The following is a 16,747-nucleotide window of genomic DNA, read 5'->3' on the forward strand; positions in this document are numbered from 1 at the left end:
TTTAAATCGTTTTTTCGACACATGCATTTTAAGCTGTCAATGTATGCAAAAAATCCTCCAGCAGCTCCAGAGATAGTTCACCGCGCCGTGTGGCTGTTTAAACAGCATGTCCACGCTGAGCGATAGGGCTGAGATCGATACATGTGGCCCTGGGCACTGCCATAATGAGGAGGGGTCAAGGTGTGTCAAAGTCCAAGGCTGGTGGTGTTGACCAACCATGTGAGAGGGAAAGTGATGATGTAATGCATGTTATAATTAAAACATCACATACTAAAACATAAAAAAAGGAGTGGTACCAAATTTGTTCTGATGCAGACATGAAGACACAACTTTAGCATCTGTAAACTATTCTGCCTCATAGGATGAACAGAACACTAGCTTCAGTGAGAAAGCTGGCGGGGTTCACTGGCCAAGGGTGATCGGTGATGTCATGACAGTGTGTGAACGCAGTGTTGCTGGCCTGTGTGTGTGTGTGTGTGTGTGTGTGTGTGTGTGTGTGTGTGTGTGTGTGTGTGTGTGGGGAGAGAGAAGGAGGGGTCCATTTGAAGCAGGAATACATTGCGATGAGGTCATGAGAATTATGGGATGTTTGCACAGAGGGAAGGCGAAATGTGAGAGATAAAGAAAACGGGCAAAAGCCATGCAGAGAAACATCAGCTTAGAACAGCTGCTGGGGCCAACTATGAAGCCCAAACACGGTTTAAATACACAAGGGATTTCAGTATTGCGCGAGGGTGTTCACCCTCAGCCTCCACCAACAAAAACAACCCGCACACCATTAACTAAGTAACCACACTTGATACATGGGGCTTTACTACCCAGTCTGAGGGTGGGCAGCAGGGTGGCTTGGTTGGTTGGTTAATGAGGGTGTGGTCACCAACATGCTCCAGCCAGGATAAGGAAAATGAACTCGCAGTGAACTGAATGTGATCTGGGCTGCTGGTGTCAGACAATACAACCTATTGTACTGCTGCGGCTGTAGCGCCTCATCATCAGCATAGTGCCCTTTAGACCTCCCCTTCCCTCAACCCTCCACCGTCGGGCCCAAGCAAAGCCTTACCCACATCTGAACTGCTCCCATCAGAGCAGCAATGATCCAGCTACAGCAGTAGGCATAATGCAGATATGCTTTAAGAAAGACATTATAGTCAATAATGGGCTGCACAACTGCATTTCACTAATGAAAAAATAAAAAGTTTCTGGGAAAGATGTTTGAACACGGCTAGTCAACAGGATTAAAAGTGTGTAGCCAAGTTTAAACTGTCAACAAACTTCCTCTTAAAACAAAAGTGGTGTTGTTGTTGCAAAACAATTCCACCATTAAGCTAATTCAGAAGCTGTTCAGGAGCTCTTGATCATATCCTACGGTCTTCCTAGACAGATGGAGGTGCCCAAGTGTCATGGAAATGTACATGTTCATATTTCCATTTTTATTAGCATCTTAAAGTGGCTCTAAAGGGGTCGCTGATAGTTCTAAACCAACAGAGAATTATCACCTACATCTGTAGCTCCCCATGGCTTTACGGCGCTTGACAGCAAGTTTCAGCTCATTGTTTAGCTGTCCAGCCCTCAACTTTACTGTTTTGGTTCACTCTCACTGCTCTCGTCGCATCGTTTTTGACAGCAGCAGCCAGCTGTTTTTAGAGGAAAAGCTCTGAAAAGCCCAGTATACACTACCTGCCGAGCACCAAGCGGCAGAACAACACAGTTAGAGACTAGCATGTGAACATAGTGGATTTAGCATTTAGCAGCATTTGTGGTTCATTTTGCAGATGACTGGATACATTATCTGCCACCAAGATATAAGATGTTAAGATAAGATTTTGTGTTTTATTTTGATATTTCTGTTGGTTTTTTTTACACGTTAGTCCTGAATAAACTACATTTAAGTTCAGCTTTATTTAATTTTTTAAAGTTGGAATGACAAAATAAACTTGAAACAAACACATCCATGATATCAACACTGAGTTGTCCCTTTGCAAGTACATACATAAGCCCTGTGCTGGAAAATGGCCACTGACTGACTGGGACACAGATGAGCTTCTGTAATGTGAACACCATATGGAGACACTGAATAGAGCCCATCAGAGGACAGTAGCCCAACTGTATCCAACACTCAAATACAACATATATTGTTCCTACAGCATTGGCTACTGTATGTAGAGAGCGGTTTTGGTCATGATCACATGAGAATTAAAAAAGAAAAAACATTTTCTCCTTGATTCCTCAATATGTTCAGTTGCTTTAATACTCCATTATACAGTGTTGGTAACTGTTATATAAATGCTGTAATTTCCATGAGGGTCAGACAACATAAAGCACACAGTCAGTCGAGCCAATGAGAGGTTATGATCATGTGTTACAAGCCTAAATATAGCATTATTCATGTGAGAAATGGTGTCATATGATAGGGAGTCCTGTTAGACTACATTATTTCATTAAACTGAGATGTATGACATAAAAATGAATGAGAATATTAGCCCTTTCTCCAAGTCTCCAGTTGCTCAACTGTTCCTTAGAGCATTGTTGTGAATTCTGTCTGCCTACATGGCCACAGGGCAGCGCTGAGAAAAGCCTACTTTGTGCACATAACTGTTTCCTTACGTCATGGTAAGGCTTATGGGAAGAACTCCTATGCATTCTCTGGAGTGTCTGACTCTTTATGTGTGTGTCAGCTGTTATAGCTGTGTGTTTGAGAGTGTGTGCTTTGTGAACATTTGTGCTCATGTACATTTTGTGAACTCACTAGTGTGTGTCTCAGTTGTCTAGGCTTTTCCAGTGAACATACAAAGTGCAAAACATGTCAAAAAAGCAGCAGCGACACATTTCCCCCCCTCCATTCCATTCTTGTCTCCCCTCTAGCCGTTATCAGGAAGTGTGACGCAGCTGGGTTCAGACTACTATTGGGGCTATTTAATATCGTCTTCCTATGGGGGGGAAATAAATGGCACGCCAAAGTAGGGGTACTGTGTAGATCTCCACTGCGTGCTTCATATCTACAATAATGGAAGCTTAAAGGTGAACTCTTTACACATCAAAGTCTGTTTACAGGTGTTGGGGAGTACTGTGAAAATGTTGTGTAAAGCCTTTTGTGTCTCCAGAAGGAGCTGCATGAAGTCTGGTAAACTGCCTCAACTGATGTCACTTGAGTCAGCGTCAACTGGGGCTGAAGACTACAAGTTTGAAAATGAAAAAAATGCTACATTAGCCGCTACTAGTATAACACAGAACACACCTGAATCTCCGACCAAACTGTCGGTTGTCTAGTTGCATTGCAGGTAATGTAGGCACCAGTTTTTGACAAAGAAGAAGATTGTGTAAAAAAATAAAGAAGACGATATCTCTGCATCGATTCTGATCGTTTTTTTTTTTAACTGTCCATTATGAGTCAGTCAATGTTATAGGAGTACAATGCTTAATCGGTAGAGATTCTTAAGAATGCATGGATAAACTCCAGTAATATCTAAGTTACAGTCCCATTGGGCAGTCTCCTTTCTACAGGTTCAGTCTGAAAATGTTGCTGAATGGATACTATGGCAGTTCCAGTACACGCCAAAGTTAAGTCTGGAGGTAAAATGCACCACTAGTCTGCCCACACCGAGCTTGCTTACAAATATGAAAACTATTTTAAAGCATTAATCTTGGTCTGTAGCTGTTAAAACATATAAAAGGAGACATCTAGAATCAAATCTGAATTATTGTTACCATAGAGCAGGACACAAAATATTCAGGTGGGTCCGCTCCACACACAGGAAGAGCTACATGGAGACGAACACGCAGCCCCACCTGTTGAGTCTGGGTCTTAAGTTAAGACTGATGTCACAGCATCTTTTTAACTTCATATAGCAAAAACAACTCATGCTTTAAAAAATTCAATTAAAAAAGTGTGGTGGTGTGATGATTCCGTACCAACCCTCACGGTCCCTCAGATCCACCTCAGCTGGTCTCCTCTGCATCCAAAAGTCCAACCTCTGCAGTTTTGGGGACAGAGCATTCTCCAGGGCAGCTCCCAGGCTCTGGAACTCCCTCCCCCAAGAGATCCGCACCTCTGAGTCCCTCACCATCTTCCAGTCTCGCCTCAAGACCCATCTCTTCACCACTGCCTATCCCTAGCCCCACGTCCCTCCCCTTTTCATCTGTGCCTGAATCTTGCTTTGTTTTGTTTTGTTTGTTTGTTTGTTTGTCTGTCTTATGATTAATTCCTTTTCTCTTGTTTCTGGACTAGCAACAAAAGGTTATGTGGACAAAAGGTGGAATAATGGTTTCCAGTGTTGTCAACATAGCAGCCACTGACACCCAAAGCACCCTCTCTTGTTTCCTGCTGTACATCAAAGACCAAAGGGAGACCTGGAGCTTTGTCCATCGCCATCTTTCCTTCTTTGAACACCTATTGTCTGTGAGCGTCATGAGGGCTTGGCCAAAACAAACAGAAGCAGCATTGCACATGAAGAAAAAAAAAATATATATATACACATGTCAGAACTGCTTTCAAGCACCTTGATACTGTTTGCCTGCTGATGGTCGCAGTTCTGTCGTGTTTTGGGGGAAAAGACATCACAAGTCAGCTGGCACAGAGAGAGAGAAAAGGAACTTTTACATCTGTTAAATAACTAAGCTGTCTAGCCTGGGGACATTAAGCTACAATTATACCTGGTTAGAGTGGCAAACTAACCCGGCACAAAGCTTTTGAAAGCAGTCAGATAACATGCTACACTTACAGTAAGCAGCCTAATTAAACACAGACTGTGGTTCATTTTACTACTGACACGTGCTGGAGTTCATGACTTCCTGTAGCTAATTAAAGAGGGAAAAAAATTATAAAAGGAACAGTCAGTGGAGACATTGCCCACGTGTATGGAGACATGTCAAAGAAAAATGTTATCAGGCTGTAACTAACGGTTTTATTAAATTACTTGCTAGTCTGCAGATTATTCTCTTTTGTAATCGATTAATTGTTTGACAAGCGATTCATCGCTTGTCAAAATAGCTGCCGATTCATTTTCTTAGTAACAGATTATTCGACTGATTATTTCAGCTCTAAGATGTTGAATTGCATACTGGACTGTGGAGCTGAGAACAGACCTGAGGACAAATACTTGAACCACAGACAATGGCTGATTTCCACCAACAATAAAAGTCTTGAGGATCCAAAACGAAAACCTACTTAACAACTAGTAAAATCCCGTGAGAACATAAATTATCACATGTGCCTGTATCAAAACATAATAAACTATAATATAATAATAAATCAGTGTTATTTATAATGCAATGGAGGGAAATGCCAAATATGGGAGAAATGGCTGATGGAAGGGAAGTGGGCAGTCAGTTTAGTCAGCATTTTATGACCCCACACACACACACACACACACACACACCTAATTATATTGTATATCAATGCTAAACTTGTCTCATGTTTCACTGCCTTCCTTCACAATTGACTGACAGAGATCCTAAATTACAAACAAGAATGTGTAATTGCAGAACAAACAGGTGAGGCCCATACACCTGCATGACATGGCTAGAACCTGCATTTCTAAACTCCACACTTGCAGGTCAAGTGATACATACATGACACTTGCTTAGACTAAAATGTCACAGTGTGACAAGCTCTACTGGAACAATGGCTCACTAAGTTCAGTGGTATGAATTTCGTAATGCTTATCTGCCTCTTCACACACTCTGTCCTAAACATCTAAAAAAAATTAGATGTTTTACTTGATAGTGTCACTTTAAGCTTTGTGACTCTTAAGAGCAAAGCAAAGATCAAATAACCTCTTGCCCACATGCTACATCAGGAAATAGTGGGGGTTTTACCTCGGCACAGCACTATTACCAGTAAAATGCAAAGCTAGCAGCCCTTCCTGCACACTAATGCTTTCATGAACAAGTAATGCCTAATTGGAGTTGGGAATGGGGTGTGTGTGTGTGTGTGTGTGTGTGTGTGTGTGTGTGTGTGTGTGTGTGTGTTGTGTTTTGTTTTAGCAAACACCACTATTTTGCTTGCCTTTACTCTCTGTATCTCCACACTAAACATTTTAAAAGGCACAAAGCTCGAGTTAGATAGACTTACATCGTGGCACATACAGTACAATCCACAGTACAACACCAAGGTGACTGAACGCTGCTGGAGCTCTCTGCACGAGCCCTCGCCAAAACCAGAAAGTGTCCCATCATACATTATTTACAAATGACAAACTATCCATTTCCAATTCAACTGAGTGGTTGGTGGTTCATCAAAGTGGGGTCCCAGGGCCACTAAAGATCCTTGAGAAGCCTCCAGGGAGCCCCCCAGCATATAGGGATATGTCACCCATCCACTTTAAATGCATTAGCTCTGTTAATGCATCTCATTATGGTGCTTTTCCCAAGTTGTTTGAATCTACCTACAGAGGTTACGTAACAGTATATTGTACAATATATATTTCAATGTACACCGTTCTCTAATTGATTTGTATTTGATCCATTTTGTGGTTTACGATTTAAACCAGTGGTTCCCAACTTAGGGGCTGGGACCCCAGATAAATGTCAGGGGTCACAAGATGATTGAGGGAGAAAAAAACATTACCGTTACATACATTGTTTCTTTTTTCCCCCTGATATTTCTCTATTTCATGCTTTTGCAATACTTTTACCCCTTCAGCCTATAATAATCTTTCAGATTAGTTGAACTGATCACAAGACAGGCCATGCTATGAGGGGGTCACCAGCAGTTGGTTCATTTTAAGGGGACACAAGTCACCCAAAACACACTGGGAGTGGCAACCACTGGTTTAAAGTATTCATTTGGGGTGGGGTGGTGTTCGACATAAAGAGGAAGAGTCAGAAGACCACCCAAGATCATGTTAAAAAAAAAAAAACGTTGCCGGTCAATAAAAATAGACCGTGCAAGCAGTTTGCAGGGCATCCAACTTCATCAACTTACTTGTATAGAGTCGTTCGCCATCGTTGTCCCTGTTGCTCTGTTGTCAGCCAGTTTGTAGTTGTCTCTTTTCCAAGACAATAAAATAAAATGACTATTAAAAAAGGACCGGGTATTAGTCCTGCGAGTGCTGTCTCAAACTTTATACGGTCTGTATGACACAAAGGCAAAACAATCAAGAGGTAATCCGCATTGTTTGCCTGCCTGGCCGCGCCTGAATTGATCCTCCCGTGCTGTGTTCAGTTTCACCAACGTTAGCTCTCACTTCACAAAAATAAAAATGCGTTTACTGTCTGCGCGTTTAAAAACAAAGCATTCACATAACAGCATCCAAACAAAACTATTAGGCTCAACAGTCATTGTTCATCTTGCCATTCAACAGCTAGCAAAAGCCCCATAAAATCCACCGGCGGCGCTCCTCCGTCATGTCCTGCTGAACCCAGACAGAGATAAAATCACATCCACAGGCAACATAAAATGAAAGAAAGCTCCTTCTTCCCTCTCTTCTTTTCCCGGTAACATCCGTGAAACACGAACACGCCTCAGTCTCTTGTCGCTATCACATGCCACACAAAAAGCCGCCTGTCAGTCCTTCACGAGCCACTCATACAGTCAAAACGAGGGACAATAGAAAGCTAATCTGTCCGTAAAATATCCCGCTGGATGAAGTAAAAAAACGCACATTAAAAATGGTTCTTCGTTACAGTAAATGGGATGAGTGAAGACAACACATCATCGCATTCAAACAGAGTAACTGACGGGAGAGAAGCACATACCACTTGTACGATAGACCCTGCTGCGCGCTCCCGACGCTCCAGCAATGCCGCCCGGGCGGCTATATTTTTTTTTGCAGGATGGTAGGGGAAGACTCATGAATATTCATTAGGGAACTCATCCCTGAATGGCTAGTACTCGCTGCCTGCTCTGGTTGGGTTGGTTAGGTTTAGGCAAGAGGAGAGGGATTGGTTATGGTTAGGGTAATATCAGGGCGAGCCAATCAGGCGTTCATTGCGGTTCATTGGTCCACGGCTGGGCGCCGGGGCGCGCCCGGATGTGTCATGGGACCTGCGTTAACTGTCGTTGTCAACTGTAACTTTTTATTTTGTAACATTAAATTTGTAAAACAAATAATAACTTACAAGTAAAAGTCCTGAATTCAAAACTGTATTTCAGTAAAGGTACATACATATGATCATCAAAATCTACTTTAATTACCAAAATAGTACTCACTATGCAGAAAATCTCAGTTTAGAGACAAATTGTAATTCAATGTTAGATTTTTATTAGTGTATTAACAGGTAATCAGCATTTTAATATGGGATGGAGCTAATTTGAACTGTTTAACATTGTGTTGTGTTGTCTTACCTATAGCAGAGTATATTAATTTACAAACTAATAAAGTTGTATGTAAAATATTAATTTGCAATTACAGGTATAGCCATCTGATAAATGTAGTGTAATCCAGAATTAGTTTACAGCCTCGTTAGCAGCTCTGAGGCTGTACTTATACTTAGTTACAGCTGTGCTTCGTACTAAATGCTAACATAAGCATGCCATGCTCACAATGACAATGTCCGGATGTTTAGCAGGTATAGTAATATATAGTAGTAATATTTTTTTTTTTAGCCATTGTGGACATTGTCAAAAGGATGGCATATTCTGAAAATAATCAATAAACAACTGAAATTGCATGTTAAATCTGACTCTAGTCCAAATCTAACTCCATACACAGTGTATTTTTGTTAAAAAAACACAAGACACAACTGAAGTTGATCTCATTTAACAGAAACAGTAATAATGTGTGTTGGTGTGAGAGAGAGAATATAGAAAGAGAGGTAGAGTAAAGCTCCTAATGGGATTAGGTGATGTTATGGTGGCGTGAGTGGGTGTCTTTTGTAGATTTGATAGAGAAGTTGAACTGGACACATTGCGTTTTGCATAACTGATTTGCATGATGAAAATTAGATGGCAGAAAGATAGGAAGGACACAACAGACAAACAGAGAGTAAACCCAATGCAGTTCTTTCCGACTGCTGTGGGCCTCATCAACAAGGCCAGAGACCCCCACTGACAGACTCTGACAGACTCTTAACCCCCCAACCAACGTCAATGCACGTTACATTAACACATTGACTATTGCGCATATTACTGTGAACTTTTGCACATCCAGATTAATATTCCGCACACCCTGCACAAAAACGTACAGCCATAGAACAGTCAGTTATATTGTACATATTTGTTATAGTGTCTTTTACATATTTGCTATTGTAATATTTCTATTCTATATATTTTGGTCTTAACTGTTGCAGTACTTTGCTCTATTGTTTATTACATTTTCATATGTTTATTGTATGCAGCAAACACACCAAGGCAAATTCCATGTGGGTGAAAACTTACTTTGGCAATACATCTGATTCTGATGCTCCAGGATACACCTCTATCTTATATGACATTGTTATTAGAAAGCAATAAGCTATTTGTTATACATGTTGACATGTTATTTGATACACAGATATATTTAAAGGTCTACAATGGCTATGTTAAAATGATAATTTTTGGTCTTTTTCCTCATTACTTTAGTATAATATTACATTCACATGCTATCATTATGTCAGGCAAGCAAGACTGAAAGACAAACAATACACACTAGCCTATTAATATTTTAGGTACAAGTTGGTTTGTGCAAAAATATGTTAAATTTACAATTATATAAAATAGAGAAAAGCAGCGAAACCTAACATTTGAGAAATTACTTTAGCGAGTAGCTAAGCTAGTTGTTGATTCTTTTCTGACGATAAATGGAGCTAGCATAATGGGTTCAGCTCTAACATAAAAAACGTTCAAAAAAAGTAATTTTGTTTAAAATATTTATGTTAATCTTTTTGTATTGTAGACCCCCAACAAAAGCAAACAATGAAAATAGTTGATTTATGTTTAATAATTCTTGCTGAGACCATTAACTTTAATCCGCAGTTTTGTTTTTAGAAAACGCAGCAAGATCAACCAGAAAGAGCGGCGACAGGCGACGGTAAAAAGAAGGTAACAGCAAATTAGATTAATCGCTAGATAAATTAATGTTAGCTCATCTGCTATTAAAATCAACAGACTGCAGCGTGATTAGATATTTAATAATCTTGTGGATTGATTAAGTCAAAACCCCAATTAGCCGACTGGTATACAGTCGTTATCCCAGGTTATTAATGTAAACGTGACTTTGCTAAAACTTGCGTGTATTGCTAGCATCGCGATAGTTAGCTAGCTCGCTAGCATTAAATGGGCTTTTACACCCGCCATCTCGAGTCTAGTCATTTTAGATGAGACGAAGGCGGCAGAGTTGACAGGTCATTCGGTGTATGACGGCTCTAAAATAATTAGTTAATGTGGCGTGTTATTTCCAACAGGTTTCCAAAGAAATACCAACTTATCTACAGCATAAAACATGACAGACATTGAAGTTCAGGTTGAGGTGCAGCCAAACTCACCGGAACAACATTCGTTTGGGGGCCTGCAGAGCGGTGAGAGGGATTCAGACTGCAGGGAGAGTCTTAACACTGGACAAGGAGGTCAAATATTAATGCTATTCCCAGCATGCTTTGAAAACATGGATGTGTCATTTAAAAAAAACTGATATTACTCAATTTAACTACTCTTATACCGTTGTTATTTGTTAAAACAACCAAAATAACCACTACTTTAAATTCACTTGGTAGTTATTTGTATTTTGAATTGCAAATAGGGGGGAAATGTGGAAATAGTCTATATGCTCTATATTCTACAGTATATGAGACCATTTTCTTTCTGTTGTGTCTTTTAAAATTCATTGGGGTTTCAGAGGTGGAGGAGCCACTGTCGTTGTTGGCTGTCGTTACTCTGGCTCCACCCTGTGGTGATCATACGGCCTGCAGCTGTGACTGTGAGGCCTGCAACTGTCTGGAGATGAGGTGGATTGAGAGACACCTCCAGTCCATTGAGCTGCAGCTCCAGTTCCTCATGAGCAAAGCAGATGACTTACACGACTGCCTTGTCGATGGGTAGGGTCCTGGCTAGCCATAATGCACTAATGTTACCTGGGTATATCTTCTATTTTAGGATTCTTTTTGTGTTTTTGTAGACAGGGTCATCTAGAGAGCGAGGCTCTTGCTGCTGCAGTGCCGAGTTTCCTGTACACCTGTCAGCCTTTCTTTAACCACCTGGAATCCACAAGCACCGTGTCTCAGCACACCCCGCTGCCTTTTGACATCTACACAAGGGTATGTGTTTTAAAGGGCTGATGCACCCACTCGTTAAAAGACATTTTCTCACCAGTGGTGATCGTTTTGCTTTCATTTGGTTTTGGAACTAACATTGGAATTACTTTTTACTGAAAAAAAAAAATAGTCTCTGCGAAATCCGAGATATGTGCATTAAAGAGTCAAGCATTAAGCATTAAGTAATGGAATTCTTTTTCTGGAAAGAGATGTTCCTGTTGAATTTATTTAAACGTCATGTCATAAAACCAAAACTGCTTGGCTAGACACCAGCTACCTACAGACAACATGCCTTACATTGATGTATGTTTATTTAAGATCGGAGTGAGTAATTCAGCAACTCTGTAAACAGCTTTTGTATCACAAGGGTGGGGAATGTGTGTTTCATGATCATATAAAAACTCCTGCAATGCAACGAGTGGGGCACACGCTGAACCTGTTCATTCACTGAATCGCTATCTGTTGCTGAATGAGACTGTGCACTGTGTAAAAACATTAACAGCTACAATTTGAGTTTAAGCTTACTGTGTGTGTGTGTGTGTGTGTGTGTGTGTGTGTCTGTGTGTGTAGCGCGTGCAGCTGTTGGACTTCTCTCAGCAGCTGTGTGACAGGTTGGAGCAGCTGGTGTTGACCTACGCCAGCTACAATGTCCTCTGTTTGGATGAGACCAAGCCTAACAGGTAGACACACACACACACACACACACACACTCAGAGGAACAACACATGTTTCTACCAATACATGTTTACTCATTTTAACATGTGGCAGTAGCACAAAAACAACATGAAAGAGCAGAAAGTCTGCATGGGATAGTAAGACATACTGTACATACAGTATATGCATTTAATTATCCCAAATTCAAACATTTAATTAACTCATGCAACATTTGGTTTCGTGTAAATTATCCACTTTTCCTCATTTGTCAAAAATCTTTCATCAACCTTTCCACTGAATACATTTCCTGAACAATATCAAACTATTGCTCTTTTCCTGTAGGATCTGCTTCATCATTATAGCTTATTGCCAGGTACCTGTCTCTTCCATGTATAGCTTCAGTGTTCTCTAGCTACCTCACAGCATAGTTGTGTTTACTAATTTCAGTCCCTACTGAGGTTAGAGTAACACCTTCAATTTATCAGGGAAGGTTGTAGAAGAGGAAACTCATGCTGTGCTTCATACTGTACATGTGTCAGTATGCTATGGAAACAGTTGATCCAGGCAGGATGACTTTTTATCTTTCTAACATTGGATTTCACCACAGGGACCAATCCATTTTCATATCCTCTTCCCCAATCTCCCGTTTGTTTCAAAGTGTGTCCCACTTCTGCATCGGTCAGAGCCAGCTCGGTCCACTGAGGGTGACCACGTTTCGCTACTGTAAGCCCACGCCGTACCTGGCCCGGGTCGACACGGGCCTGTACAAACGCATGCGCTGGAACGTGGAGAGACTCCGAGACGAGCAGCAGACAGATGAAGAGAGCGAGGCAGAAATAGTCGGCGACACAGTGTAGTGAGTCTGGATGATAGCTCCACCCTCTTATTTTTTTTTATTTTTTTTTTTACTTTCTCTGTTTCTACATTTTTGATAGACTGTTTTTCCTCTGATTGATACTAAGATATATGGCACACCCATCTTACTTAACCAATATACATCCTGTTATTAATCTTTTATTACCACCGTCCCAATCAGTTACTTCCTGTGCTACGAGGACATTCCTAATGTACACGCAGAGGCTAGCGGGGATAGCCAAGATGCCTCTGACGTGGTAAGGATGTGGTCCATCGGTCAGTGGGTGCAGGTGACCCCCGACACAGAGGACATCTATGACTGGTAATATACTGATTTACATTTCTTCATTCATTGCTCTCTAGCTGCTTTTAAGACAGTTTTCAATCACTCAGCGCCCTCTGGGGGAGTAACATGTAAACAATGAAAAAGATAAGTGACAGATCTAGCCAAAGACAAACATTCCTCACATTAAATAGTCAGATCTCAATAACTTTGCAACAGTCTTCTTAGGTCGCCTGATTCATATATATTTGTACGTGTTGCTGCTCGTTTCAGGATCATGTGCGAGGTTCCTCAGGCCGACTATCACAGGCTGTTGTTTCTGGGCAGCGAGGAGCCGTCTAGCTGCAGCGCTACAGACTACCTGCAGCAGCTGCTGCTGTCACACGAGACAACAGAGTGATTATATCAGTGGTGTGTATTGACACACACATGACATCTGTCTCTGGGATACACCATCCTTGATGGTTGGTACAGGGATAAACAGCTTGTGAAAAGAGACCGCACCGATTTAGATCACACAGGACGCTGCAGATAAATCCTCAAGATAGTTATTAAGCAGAATGTATCGTTGAGTTTATGGGAGATTCTGAGGTTGAACATCTGGTTTCACGTGTCTGGATGTCTGAGCAGAAACACCCGAGCTGTCACATGACTGTAAAATATGTGATACTTCAGCCTAAACGACTTGATGCATTCAGGACCTGTTGGGTTTTTTCACATTTAAAGCTGAAGAGGCTTCTGTTTTCATAATACACTGTGACCAGTGTTGGTTTCAAAAACAAAGTTCAATAGTCAAGTTATGTTAAAAAAAAAGATTGTTTTATGCTGTATACTGTGCTAAGTCCATTTAGTTCTTGTTTGCTGCACACTATTTTGTTCAGTGTGTTAATGTTTAAAAGATTTTATAAGAGATTGTAAATATAAAGTTTTACATTTTTTTACAACAGTTCACACTTTAACAGATTTTGTTATAAAAAAGTCCAGAAGCGTAATTAAAAAACATTTTATTTACATGAAACGTTTCATTGAATTCACAGATTTGTTTTTCAGAAAGCCCAGAATAAACAAGGAAAACTTTACATTTTAAAACAAGCTGCCATGATCCCACAAGCGAGAGTGCCCATTTACTTCATTTCAACAGGTTCCTCAAGCCATTTAAATTAGTACTCAAATGCCTCACTTCATTTTCAATAAATTAATATCTAAAATGTGAGATTTAATAACTTTGAGCCCAAGTAACACACTCCTACGTCAGCCTACTGTGTTCAGTTTGACCTTGTAGTCATGCAGCTCATCATTTCTGTTGACTGGACATAAGAAAGTAATTTACTTACAACAAATAAAATCTACCATTTACAACCAACATCCTTCATTCTCTATTCAATAAAAATCTATATATGACTCTTAAAAGGGCTACTATACTTCAAAATCTCTAAAGTACAAAAGTAAAGTGGAGTTTCCCTTCATTACAGTGAGCAGTCTTTTAAAACAATATACACATAAATGCTTACAAAAACACTACACAGACATGTAAGAAAGCACATTTAAAAAGTCCAGCTTGTCAAAAATGCAGTCAACATAATGTGTCCTACCTGGAGGACGGGAAAGCAGACATACATAAGCGTAAACACCTGCTTGCTTCTCTGTTGCTACACATAGGCTTTAATAAAGAGGACACATTAGTGGGTGATGGTAATGGCAATTTCTCTTGCTGGAATCAACAGTAGTAAAGGGCAGAATCTGCCTAAGAGTCAATTAAGGTGAAAGCACTGGATGCAGATTCCTACCTGGCTCACTGCTTTCAATTCAGTTATTAAACAAAAATCAGCCTATAAGCTATTTGACACTGGAGAGCAGGGCAGCAAGCCAAGAACTGACTGAATACAATAAAGAGATTCAAATGGACATGAGTGGAAATAAAGTTTTTCGATAGCATTTATGTTGTCCATTTAGATTTACAGTCCAAGAAACTGTCAGGAAACTACTGAACGTGTCCTAAAAATGTCAACATCGTTAAGCCTGTGACATTACAGTGAGGCTCAGTGACCGTCTTAAACACTGACTGACATCAATATACAGCACAGCTATGAAGATTTAAATCACACACACACTTCCATACCGTAGCTCATCGCAGTTTCAACAATAAACAGTGAATACCCAGAATAACCTGATATTGAATCCTCACTTCTACTAACCTTTCTCATGTCTCACAATAAAGTGAGCCCCGACCTTCACAGCAGTATCAGTTAAACCCCCGAGTTAGTCTTCTAGTGTAAAATCTGTGCACTGCACCAGTGTGGAAGTCCTTGTATAATAACCAGCTAGCATCTGCCTGTAGCCTGTGACTGAAATACCTCTATCTAAAATAGAAGCATTAAGACCTAAAGGAAGACTACACATATGGAAGAATTTAATATGTGGCTCCAGAACAGTGATCATAAAAAGGCATTTCCTGCAAAAACAAGTCTTCAAAACTATGCACATAAATGAATATAACTAAAACTTCATTAGTGACCGACTGCGTTTCAAATGGAAATGCTTACACGTCGTACTGACCATTGGTAAAGAACTGTAAGATCCAAACAGCTCAGACTGAGACCATGTAGTGAAATAGGATGATCCTCTTTTATCTCTAATCAATACATTTTTTTGATCTAATTTTGTAAATAAATAAGTTGAACTTCACTTTACCAGCCAGTGTCCAAGCCTCTATTATCAACCAGTTTAAATTGATACAAATTACAAGACTGAATTTGAATAAGCGCAATCTCAGAAACCTGGTAATCAGTGTTGTTTTATCACTATTCAGTAGTAAGACATCTCCAGTGTATTCTCATTTTTAAATAATGTGATAAGAACGAGCATCAACATGTATGAACAGTTATGGCTTCAATTAAAAGCACTGAAGGTGAAGAACACAGTAAAACAATCAAATCTATCAGTCAAACCTTCGATTGATAGTGGCCATTTGGCACCGTCGTGTGTGTGTTGTGTGTGTGTGTGTGTGTGTGTGTGTGTGTGTGTGTGTGTGTGTGTGTGTTCGGCCAGCCATGGCACAGAGATTTGGCATAATGAAAAGTGTCCAGTTCCAACTATTTAAATCAGTAGCAATGACGCATCATGGGATTCTGTCAGTAATCACATGGTTTCAGGTGTTTTAGGGATTAAAAAAAAAACCCGCAATATTATAATCAGTCTTCATTTTGTGTTTGCAGTGATGAAGGATATGGAGTGTGCGGTGAGAGAGGTGCCGAGTTTCAGTGTGGTGTCACGTTTTGTGTTTTTCTACTTGAGAGGAGATGCGGTTTCTTCACTGGCAGCACCGGGGACTTTCCTGCCCTCAGTACACACTCATTTTGTTTATGTCTTTACTGTACTGAGGCTGCATACGGAGAATTTGAATCCTAAAAGTGTAGAAAAGGCTTTAAAAACAGCATTTAGAACTTGGTGTTGGTAAATAAATGCGCCAAGCATTGGTATTAGCATTGTATGTGCTTGTTTCTAACAGTACAATTAGAGATCCCTGCCTCTCAGGAGGATCTTTAGCAGTGGTTCCCAACCTTTTAACCTTATGAACCCTTAAAGCAAAGCTCGGTCTATTTGTCACACGTTCCATCCATCTACAGGTTGTGACGAGATGGCCTAAAAAGTGTCCCCCCCCCCCCTTTTCAAGTCGCTGTATTCGAATACTTAAACTTTATTCAGTAGTTTAAAATAAGTCACTAGTTTAAAAGAAGGAAAAAAAAAAAAGAAGAAGCAATGATTAGCTAAAAGCTCGAAAAATTTACT

At 40.3% G+C, this 16,747-nt stretch overlaps 2 protein-coding genes across 2 annotated transcripts in view; one reads left to right on the top strand and one right to left on the bottom strand.

The window, feature by feature from the left end:
• The window catches only part of pkn1a (protein kinase N1a), a 53,053-nt gene extending 45,293 nt beyond the window's left edge, over positions 1–7,760 (bottom strand). The window contains exon 1 of the mRNA XM_078279936.1: positions 6,923–7,760. Coding sequence (XP_078136062.1) covers positions 6,923–6,943 — 21 coding nt within the window. The 5' untranslated portion in view covers positions 6,944–7,760. The remainder of the gene's footprint in view (positions 1–6,922) is intronic.
• Positions 7,761–10,358: 2,598 nt separating this feature from the next.
• c2h19orf67 (chromosome 2 C19orf67 homolog) lies at positions 10,359–13,358 on the top strand. Its single transcript, XM_078268835.1, has 7 exons — positions 10,359–10,482; positions 10,752–10,950; positions 11,031–11,169; positions 11,737–11,846; positions 12,479–12,676; positions 12,857–12,997; positions 13,232–13,358. The coding sequence occupies exons 1-7, from the start codon at positions 10,359–10,361 to the stop codon at positions 13,356–13,358; spliced, it is 1,038 nt and encodes a 345-aa protein (XP_078124961.1).
• Positions 13,359–16,747: the final 3,389 nt, after the last annotated feature.

This window comes from Sander vitreus, chromosome 2 (genome assembly GCF_031162955.1).
Source record: "Sander vitreus isolate 19-12246 chromosome 2, sanVit1, whole genome shotgun sequence".
Classification (NCBI taxonomy): domain Eukaryota; kingdom Metazoa; phylum Chordata; class Actinopteri; order Perciformes; family Percidae; genus Sander; species Sander vitreus.